The sequence below is a fragment of the Cebus imitator genome, unplaced genomic scaffold (assembly GCF_001604975.1).
Source record: "Cebus imitator isolate Cc_AM_T3 unplaced genomic scaffold, Cebus_imitator-1.0 Scaffold494, whole genome shotgun sequence".
In the NCBI taxonomy this organism is placed as follows: domain Eukaryota; kingdom Metazoa; phylum Chordata; class Mammalia; order Primates; family Cebidae; genus Cebus; species Cebus imitator.
This window is the reverse complement of record NW_016107809.1, coordinates 1,110,127-1,122,022: the sequence shown is the minus strand read 5'-3', so window position 1 is coordinate 1,122,022 and position 11,896 is coordinate 1,110,127. Positions and strand designations below refer to the sequence as shown.

The 11,896-nt window shown below is 34.0% G+C and overlaps 1 protein-coding gene across 7 annotated transcripts in view; it reads right to left on the bottom strand.

Annotated features, from left to right (window-relative positions):
* The window catches only part of STXBP5L (syntaxin binding protein 5 like), a 419,550-nt gene that overhangs the window by 255,348 nt on the left and 152,306 nt on the right, over nt 1–11,896 (bottom strand). For all 7 annotated transcript variants that reach the window (XM_017513535.1, XM_017513534.2, XM_017513536.2 and 4 more), the window contains exon 6: nt 6,768–6,902. In XM_017513535.1, coding sequence (XP_017369024.1) covers nt 6,768–6,902 — 135 coding nt within the window. The remainder of the gene's footprint in view (nt 1–6,767; nt 6,903–11,896) is intronic.

The following is an 11,896-nucleotide window of genomic DNA, read 5'->3' as shown; positions in this document are numbered from 1 at the left end:
GGCTTCACGCTACCTGATTTCAAACTATACTACAAGAGTACAGTAATCAAAACAGCATGGTACTCATACCAAAACAGATCTAGACCAATGGAACAAAACAGAGGCCTCAGAAATAATATCACACATCTATAACCATCTAATCTTTGACAAACCGGAAAAAAACAAGCATGGGAAAAGGATTTCCTATTTAATAAATGGTTTTGGGAAAACTGGCTAGCCATATGCAGAAAGCTGAAACTGGTTCTCTTCCTTATACTTAACAAAAATTAACTCCAGATAGATTAAAGATTTAAACATTAGACCTAAAACTGTAAAAAACCCTAGAAGAAGACCTAGGTAATGCCATTCAGGACATAGGCATTGACAAAGACTTCATGACTGAAACACCAAAAGCAATGGCAACAAAAGCCAAAATAGACAAATGGGATCTAATTAAACTAAAGAGCTTCTGAACAGCAAAAGAAACTATCATCAGAGTTAACAGGCAATGTACAGAATGGGAGAAAAATTTTGCAATCTACCCATCTGACAAAGGACTACTATCCAGAATCTACAAAAACTTAAACAAATTTACAGTATAGAGAAACAATAAACAACCCTATCAAAAAGTGGGCAAAGGATATGAACAGACACTTCTCAAAAGGAGAGATATTTATGCAGCCAACAAACATGAAAAAAAGCTCATCATCACTAGTCATTAGATAAATGCAAATCAAAACCACAATGAAAGACCATCTCATGCCAGTTAAAATGGTGATCATTAAAAAGTCAGGAGACAACAGATGCTGGAGAGGATGTGGAGAAATAGAAATGATTTTACACTGTTGGTAGGAGTGTAAATTAGTTCAACCATTGTGGAAGACAGTGGCAATTCTTCAAGGATCTAGAACTAGAAATACCATTTGACCCAGCAATCCCATTACTGGGTATATACTCAAAGGATTATAAATCATGCTATTATAAAACACATACCCACGTATGTTTATTGCAGCACTGTTCACAATAGCAAAGTCATGGAACCAACCCAAATGCCCATCAATCATAGCCTGAATAAAGAAAATGTGGCACATATACACCGTGGAATACTATGCAGCCATAAAAAGGATGAATTCCTTTGCAGGGACATGGATGAAGCTGGAAACCAGCATTCTCAGCAAACTAACACAAGAACAGAAGACCAAACACTGCATGTTCTCACTCATAAGTGACAATTGAATAATGAGAACACATGAACACAAGGAAGGGAATATCACACACTGGGGCTGGTCGGGGAGTGGGGGCTAGGGCAGAGATAGCATTAGGAGAAATACCTAACGTAGATGGGGTGATGGATGCAGCAAACCACCATGGAACATGTATAACTACATAACAAACCTGCATGTTCTGAACATGCACCCAAGAACTTCAAGTAAAATAAATAAATAAATAAATATATATATATATATATATATATATTTATATATATATATGTATGTATAGTATAAAACTAGCTTTAACTCTTTCCACATTTATATGTAACATATCATTCATACATAAATGCTGTGTTCTGTAAAGGTATACATGCCTCTGATAAGGGTTAATGTCTTTAAATTATCTTCTAGGAATTCATAAAAGCCAATAAACCATAAACTCTCTGTCTCTTGGTTTGACTGAAGTAACACTTACCAAAATAGTAAGTTAGTATTTTAAAAGTTTGGGAAACCCTGAATTAAACAAAGTTAAATATTTTTTCCCCTACAGAATTTCTTAGAGCCAAATGAGCATTGTAACTCTTCAATTCTTTACAAAATTATTAGTCCATTAAATCCTTTTTCATTGATCATATTAATGAAATCATAGAAATTTGTTCTGAGAAACACTACTTGGGTCACATACAAGATTCTTGTTTAGATTCTTAAACTATAAAATATTCTAGCTCTGAAAGTAATCTAGCATTAAACCTCTGTTATTTGTAGTTACTTTTTCAGACTCTGGAAGAAACATTACTTATTGTCTTAAAGAAACATAGAACACATCAAAAGTGAAGAGGAAAAAGCATTCACATTATTTCACTGTATAGAGATAATGCCTATTAACATTTTGGGATATTTCTTCTGGCTTGTTCCCTAACATTAAACTTCCACAACCCACAAAGCACTCCTGGCCAAACTTATGGTCATAAGAAATTGACCTAAAAATAAAAAAGCATCTGTAGACTCTGGATTCTGAAAATTACAAAAAAATTACTTTAGATAGAATTATCAGTGAACTATTTTCATGCACTAGCTACCTAAAAAAATGTGCAGTAATTCTTCTAGGTATCCCTATTTAGTTCTTTTTCTTCCATACACTAAAGTAGTCTTTTTGATATTAGTTTCCATTATGGACTTTTCATTGTCTTCTCATATCTTAAATGTTGATATTCCATGGTATCCTGTCCTAGACTGCTATACATATGGTCACAAAGCCCAGGAACCAGGCAGATATTGCAAGTGAGATAAATAGGCTGAATAAGAACTGTACCAATCTGGATAGCATATTACTCACCTACATAAAGAAAGTTACTACTCAGTTGCAGTTGATTATTGCCCTATAGGAATGCTAGACTAGGATTGTTTGATCAAAAAGTCCAATTTTTTATCTTTGCTTTACCAGTTTTTAAATATTAGAAAATAATAATTCAGAGCATATTTAAATAATCTGATGGCCAAACAAACCATATCTATGAGTTGTAATTAGTTCAATGGCTATTAGTTTGCTACATTTTCTCTACATACTCTTCATGTACAATTTCATCTGTTCTCATGGTTTTTACAATCCTGTAAATTCTGATCTCTCTCATCACCTCCAGATCCATATATCCTGCCTCCTACCATTCTTCTATACCAACTCCACTTGAAAGTCTTATTAACACATTACAATTCAATGGACCTAAAATTCAGCTTATTATTTTACTCCATCTCTTGCACATTCACTAAATTATATACCTTTATACACAGTTGTATACCATTATACAACTGTTTATACAAGAGCACCATCATACGCCATTGCTCAAGCCAAACGCTGGGAAGTTATCCTTAATTTTTCCCTATTATTCTTCCCTCTTTTAAATATTTCTTTAATATGTTGGTTTATCTCAACTCCTACAACTATCAACATAATTTTTACCAAGAACACAGTCTCTCTTTATCTCCAATCATTTCTCCATACCTGCATTCAGCATAGCATTTTTAAAATATAGATTTGATTGAGACAAATTTCTGCTTACAACTCTCAAAATCTAGCTCCCTATTAGTCTTAAAGTCCAAACTTCTCAAATTGGCAAACAAGGCCTTTCATGTTATAAAACCTGATTGCCTTCCAGCTTTATCTCTTGCTATACTATCTCCAAGACATTCCAACAAACTAAAAACTATAGTACTTAAAATTTCTGGGCTTAGAACAGAAAATTATCTTACATTCCATCCTTTAAATATTCTGTTCCCTCTGCCTGGAATGTCCTTGTCCTTGGTATTTTATTCATCTAACTGAAACTCATCCCTTGGATCTCAGCATAGATGTAACATCCTTCACAGATACCACTTTGAGATCCCATGTCTGTATTATAATAGATGTCCTTTTTATGAAATTGTCATATTATATTACCAATATATTGTAATTGCCTTTTTATTTAGCTTTGTCTTCATTAAACTGAAAGTTCCAGGAGTACAGAAATTATGTTTTCTCTGCTCATAGTTGTTTCTAGTATCTATCAAATAACAGAGCTCGATAAACATGTTTGAATGATGTTAAACATGACTCTTACACTTTTATGATTTGTTTATAAATTTCATACTCCAATTTTAATCACATGTAGAAAAAAAGGTTCCTTTTTTTTAAATGTTAGGGCTGCCCTACAGAATATCTGTTTTTTTTTGTGCTAGAATCTGGAATATAAATTCCCATATAAATAGTTTTAATGATAGTTTAGTTCTATACTGTTATTTTATAAGGTATTCTGCAAATATCACTGTTCATATGAAGAATGTGTCCCAGGTTCCAAATAACCAATACATACATTTTGGAAATACACTATTCATACTCTTGGGAATTGCCTCTAATTACAATTAGAATAATTCACTAAAAATAGAAATAAGCTGAAAAATAAACATTAAATGAAAAGTATTTCAATAAGGACTTAAAATAGGAACAATCTCATATTTTTAAAGATAATTCTTGCATTTGTCCTACTTACAAAATATATTGTTAAAATTCATGAACTAAAATTATATTTATTAAATGAGTCTTAATTATATGCATATTTTATTACTGTCCCATACACTTGACATATATTAACAGGAAGTTACATACATTTTCTAATGTATCTCAAGAGGTAGAGAGCAAAAAAAAGACAATTCTGGCAGATTGGAAATTGGCATTTAAAATGTTATTTATCACAGTGGAATTAGAATTCTATGAAGCATACGTTTGGAAATCTGATCTAAATAAATCAAGAGACATTCAGGAAGTGATGATATATGGTTTATTAATAATTTCCCTGAGATATTTCAAGAACATTTTCAGAGGCATATACAACTCTATAAAACATAGTTTTATGTATAAAATAGATGCTATTCTAATGTTGAATCATATGTATAATATGAAAATTAAATTGCCTTATTTTGTCTCTATAATTTCTCCTGATCTTAGCCTCCCTTATAAGACACATTTTTTAAAACTCTTCACTAGTCTTGAAGTTGTAGAGACTATATAAATATACAAATATAAAGTATAAGTCATTAGTTCAGGTGGTAATCTGAACCATTAAAGGATTTGTTACGTAAATAAATATAGGAACAACATCGAAAGAGTGGTGAAATGTTTGATTTGCTTAAGATAATAAACTTTTCTCAATTACTTTAGTAGCATTCAACCTGAACACAAATGATGCATCTATGTATGTTTCACTAATATTGAATTTGTTTAAAAGTTTTATAACTGAACCGTCTCTTGTTTATCTAAGCTTGTGTATTTTTATCAATATCCTGAAATGATATTATATAAAAAGTATTACATTCTGCCCTCTTTATTGCTTTTATAGGACTAGGATTACAGGGGGAAAGACCCTCCCAAATACCTAATAAAGTAACTTTTGGGAAGAAACATAATTGTTGACGGATAAATGTTTTTAGAAATATTCACATAGAACAATGAAACAAGAGAAAAATAGCTCAAACCAATTATCTTGAAAACATAAATAAGAGCTGTAAGTCAAGAGTAGTATGTATATAACAAGTATTCATATTAATGCTTCAATAATGTCATTAATAATTTAGTATCGACTTTGGAAAGCACAGAAATAAGCCAACTATGAAGAACAAGAAAAGAACAATAAACAAAAATTCTGCTCTGGAGCAGTTCCTAATCTAATGAGGGAGCATTAATAAGAGACCCATTCAGACATAATACAAAAGGACTATCACGACAAGAGTATAACTAGTAACAACCTTCCTTATCAAGCAACATACATGCACACTAAAACATTAAGATTAGGTAAAAGATTTATTTCCAGAGTCAAGCTTCACAAAAACAGGGTGTTTTAACAGAATTTTGCAGAATAATTTTGTAACTTAGACTAAATATGATGCAGAAAATAAGCCCGCTTTAAGGTAAACATCTTATCAAGGACCTAATATGTACAGAGCATAAACATGTTAAATAAAAGTCGTTTTTCTGATTAATAATTTTACTAGAAGAATTCCTTATGTATATACTACAAATAGATGGTTATATAGTTTGGATATTCGTTCCTACCCAAATCTCATGTTGAATTACAATCCCTAATGCTGAAGGTAGGACCTAGTGGGAGGTATTTGGATCATGGGAGGTGTATTTCTCTTGAATGGTTTAGCACCATCCCCTGAGGGGTCTTCTTGTGATAGTGAGTTCTTGCCATAGTAAGTGAGTTCTTGCAATAATGAGTAAATTCTTGTGAGATCTGGTTGTTTAAAAGTGTGTGACACCTCCCCACAACTCTTCCTTTTGTTCCTGCTTTCACCATATGACATGCCTGCTCCCCTTTCACCTGCCACTATCACTGTAAGCTTCCTGAGGCCTCCCTGAAAGCTGAGAAGATGCCAGCATCATGCTTCCACAGAACCATAATCCAATTAAACCTCTTTTCTATATAAATTATTCTGTCTCAGAGATTCCTTTATAGCGATGCAAAACAGCCTAATACAGATGGCTTGAAATTCCACAAAGTATGATATTTGGAGAATTTCACATTTTACATGCACAGAAACTTAAATATCAGTGCCAAAGCCAAGTGGTAATCACTATCAATCATACACCCCAAAAACCATATATATCATAACATAAAAGATATTTGAGCCCAGAACTGTATTTTAATGAGGCAAGAAAAGAAAAAGCTAAAAGCATTAAAATCATATGCAGCAGTCATGATTATTTTTACATAACACAATTCACTCTCACTGAAAGTGGCTATACTAAGCTTGATTATAACAAAGTGAGATTTCCATGTGTAACTTATAGTAGAATAAGCCTTACTATATTGTCATCAAATTTTTAGATATAAATTTTAATTATTTATGGTATTTGCAAAGCCTAAAATATTGTAATATGTATTTTTAAAAGCCTTTATGGCTTTAAGTTATTTTACTAAACTTTTCACTCAAATTCATTATAAATTAATAATAGATGTATCAAATAACTATAACTTGGCCTATATGTTACAAAACTGTATAAAGTATTTAAGCTAATAAAGTGATATCCAAGTTCAAACTTACAGCTCAATTGCCTTGTTCCACATGATAACATATCCAGAAAGAATGAAAGATTCAATATTTACAATATGTGTATTTCCTCTTTCTGTTCCAACATAAAGCCATTTACTCTGGAAAGGTAGATGACAGTAAGTAATTCTGAAAGAAAGAAAATTATAATTAAAATATCTAAATTTTACATTTGGTCAGCATTATATTTTCCTTACATGTATTATGTAGTGATAGCTATATAAACAATAAAATTTACTATACACTCAAGTATAGCATGTAGTTATTCATTTAAAGTATAGGATAAATAATACTATAGCATTAAAAACAATAATGATAATAAGCACTATTAATAAGTGCCAATATGGGCATTTACATTATTTCTAATTCTGAAAATGGCAAGACAGATACATATTTCTGTTTTACAAAATTTTTCACATTTTGCATGCACTTTTTTTGTATATACTACAAATGTGGCTGAATTTTTTTGTTTACTTGCCTAAGATTTATGCTAATAAGCGGAAAAAATTGGATTCAAATCCTTTTCTGATAGGTTAGAAAATTAATATTTTTCCACTAAGCTACATTTTTTTCTATTTTTAAGATCATATTTCAAATACATAAATTTCATATTATCATATTTCATAAATTTCATATTTGCTTCAAATACATAAAGATCATATTTGCTTCAAACACATAAATGTCAGAGTTCACAGAGAAGTCATAAATGAGATGATAAATTATTTAGTTTTTATTCAGATGTTTGACATCTAAGCAGTAAAAAGAAAACTTATAAAGTCAGAGATCCACTGTACTCTTCCCTTAATTCTATTGTTCTGTTCTCATCTTCATGATGGGCTTTCTGGCTAGCTCTAGGACCTGTTCCATAGCCAATGCAACTATGACTTCTATATATGAAATATGATAATTTACCAGAGTCTTCTATTAACAACATTATCACTCCTTCTAGCTTGGCCTAATCATGCTCTTTAGTCACTCTTCAAAAGAGAAGGAGGGTAAGTTCACAGTTATCTCTTGTCAGACAGACAAATAACTTTTTTAAAAAGTTAATGACATATTTCTAATATGATATTGTGTTGTACTTCTTTATATAAGAATTAAAAAGTGAACATCCAGTGTGTCCAATTTATATTCTCAGTCTCGTTCACTGAAGTTTTGAACAGCCTGTTTCTTTGAACAAAACTTCATCTATTATTCAAAGCACACTACACACTACATCCAAAAATTTAAAAGCCCTCCTATTACATAAGCAATTACAAAGTTAATTGACAATATAATTAATGTGTAACCTGTATGATCAGAAAATTTTGATTAAAACCTAAAATCTACAATTGCTGTTGCCAAGGGATATTTAATAATGTTGCACAAGAAATAAATTGATGGTCATATTTCAAGGCAATGAAGAATCAATTTTCAATTCAATCTTAGGTAGAAAGAGGAAACTCACTTTAAAGAGGATTAAGATAATCCTTTCTGAATTACAGTGACAGTGGAGAAAACACTAATCCCATTAAAGAAGACAAAAATATAGGGGTTCAAGTAAAAAAAAAAAAGTAAACCTAAATATTACATAGTCACTTTGATGGTTAAGAAGAAAAGTGTTAAGAACTGCCAGGTTTCAGTAATGAGACAGAACTAGAACTATTCCTTGTAACCACTTTTTTTCTGGTTTTTATTAAATATAAACTAGAGCCTTTATATCAGACAGGTTTCACCTTATGTTGTAGTAGTTACAACAACTACATAAAGATTCTCAGATTTTAACTGAATCCCCCAAAAAAGAGGAATAGGATTTCTTAGAATAATTGCCATAGATAAAGAAAAGATATAATAGCACTTGTGCTGTGTATTTGCTAACTCTAATAAATGATTACCCAATAGCTTTATACAGCTTGATTTATTATACTTAATAATTACACTTTCATTTGTAACTTATTTCTACCACCACTACATGAGATATAAAGGATTTTTTCTATAACATGTGAGCCTTGGAAAAATAATCTTATTCCTATATCCATATTAACTATCATTAAATATCTAAGATATTCTTAGCCTTACATCTGTTCATCCATTTATTCAATCTTCACTGAATAACTCTTTATAAAAAAGTATTGTTGTGGGGAGGTACCAAGATGATTGACTGGAAATAGCTGCAGCCAGAGGCTCCCACTGAGAAGAATGAAAACGACAAGAGAAGAAAAAAAGCTGCAAATGAGTCCTACACCAGCAACTGAAGCATCCAAGTTCTCTCATTGGGACTGAGAGAACTTACATTGACACAACCCACAGAGAGCGAGGAAAAGCAGAGTGGAGTAACGGCCCACCTGGGAGCTGAAAGGAACAAGGGGAGCTCCCACCTCCAGCCAAGCAATGTGGTGAGTGATTGTGCTACTCCACCCAGAAAACCATGCTTTTTCCAAGGATATGTGCAACCTGCAAATCAGGAGATCCCCTTTTTGAGCCCAGGAGACCAGGGCCTTGGGTCCTGAGCACAGAGCTGTACAGATTCTCAGCAGCCACTCAGCTGGAGACTGTTTAAGATTACCAAGTTCCTGAAGGGAGGGGCAGCTGCCTGCTTCCTAAAATGACTGAATCCTGTGGGGATGAGTGGCAGCCATAATTGCAGCTCCAGTCTGCCGCTTTTTCCCTGCTGGTGCCAGGAGGACTGGGAAGTTTGGACCCAGGAGAAATACCACACAGGGCAGTGCAGTGGCTGTGGCAGATCATGGCCAGTCTGCCTCTTTAGGCTGGAAACTGACCCATCCCTCCTCACTGGGTGGGGCCTCCCTGCAGGAATTTCAGAAACTCCAGCTAGGGGTTTACAGACAGAACTCTGATCTTCCTCGGATGGAGCCCCTTAGGGAAGGGGCAGCCATGGTCTCCATGGATCAGTGGAATTAATCTTCCCCCTGATGGCTCTGAGGAACCTGGGAAGTGCAGATGAGTCGGATTCCCCACCACAGTGCACCCCTTTTGCCAAAGGGCAGCCAGAGTGCTTCCTTAAGTGGATTCCTGATCCCATGCCTCCTGATTGGGTGAGAGCCCCCCAAAAGGGTGGCCAGACACTTTATTTAGGACCATTCCTGCTGGTAAAAGGTTGGTGCACCTCTGGGATTGAGTTTCCACAGGAAGGAGCAGGCAGCCATCTTTGCTGTTCTGCAGCCTCCACTGGTGACACCTCCAGGTGTGGATGGGGCCCAGGCAAATAGGGTCTGGAGTGGACCCCTAACAAACCAGAAGAGGCACCTGACTGTTAAAAATAACAAATAGAAAGCAGTAACACATTTACAAAAACATCCTCACAAAAACTCCATCCAAACGTCAGCAGCCTCAAAGATCAAAGCTAGATAAACTCAAGAAGATGAGAAAAAATCAATCAAAACACACTGAAAACTCAAAAAGCCAGAGTGCTTCTTCTCCTCCAAATTATTGCAACACCTCTTTGGCTAAGGCACAGAACTGGGCAGAGGCTGAGACGAAAAAATTGACAGAAGTAGCCTTCAGAAGATGGGTAATAATGAACTTCACTGAGCTAAAGAAGCATGTCCTAACCTAATGCAAAAAAGCTAAGAACCATGATAAAACATTACAGGAGCTATTAACTAGAATAACCAGTTTAGAGAGAAACATAAATGACTTGATGGAGCTGAAAAACACAACATGAGAACTTCACAGTGCACCCAAAATTATCAATAGCCAAATAGACCAAGTGGAGGAAAGAATTTTAGAGCTTGAAGACTATCTTGCTGAAATAAGACTGGCAGAAAAGATTACGGGGAAAAAAAGGAAATTCAATGAACAAAACTTCCAGACCTATAGGGTTATGCAAAAAGACCAAACCTCTGATTGACTGAAGTACATGAGAGAGACAGAGAGAACAGAGCCAAGTTGGAAAACATACTTCAAGACTTCAAGATATCATTGAGGAGTACCACCCCAACCTAGCAAGATAGGCCAACATTCAAATTCAGGAAATACAGAGAACCCCAGGAAGATATTCCATAAGAAGATCAATCCCGAGGCACATAATATCAGATTCTGTGAGGTTGAAATGAAAGAAAAAATGTTGGTCAAAATGAAAGGAAAAAACATTATAGGCAGCCAGAGAGAAAGGCCAGATAACCTACAAAGGGAAGCCTATCAGACTAACATCAGACCTCTCAGCAGTAACCCTACAAGCCAGAAGAGATTGTGGGCCAATATTTAACATTCTTAAAGAAAAGAATATCCAACCCAGAAGTTCATATATGGCCAAACAAAGCTTCATAAGTGAAAGAGAAATAAAATTCTTTTCAGACAAGCAAATGCTGAGGGAATTTGTCACCACCAGGCCCATCTTGCAAGAGCTCCTAATGGAAGCACTAAATATGAAAAGGAAAAAAATTAAAAAGTTACCAGCCACTACAAAATCACATTGAAGTACAAAGACCAGTAACACTATAAAGCAACTACATCAACAAGTCTGCAAATAACTAGTTGGCATCATGATGACAGAATCAAATTTACACATAACAATATTAACCTTAAATGTAAATGAGCTAAATGCCCCAACTAAAAGTCACAGAATGGCAAGCTGGGTAGAGTCAAGACCTATTGGTGTGCTGTATTCAAGAGACCCATCTCACATGCATAAACACACATAGGCTAAAAATAAAAGGATGAGGGAAAAATCTACCAAACAAATAAAAAGAAGAAAAAAGCAGGGGCTGAAATCCTAGTTTCTGACAAAACAGACTTTAAACCAACAAAGATCAAAAAAGCCAAACAGGACATTACATAATGGCAAAGGTTCAAGTCAACAAGATGAGCTAAGTATCCTAAAAATCTATGCCCCAATATAAGAACAACAAAATTCATAAACAAGTCCTTAGAAATCTACAAAAAGATTTAGACTCCCATACAATAATAATAGGAGACTTTAATACCACACCGTCAATATCACATCACTGAGACAGAAGGTTGACAAGGATTTTCACGACTTTAACTCAGCTCTGATTTAAGTGAACTGGATATCTACAGAACTCTCCATCCTGAAACAACAGAATATACATTATTCTCAGCACCTGATGGGACTTACTCTAAAATTGATCATATAATTTGAAGTAAAACACTCCTAAGCAAAT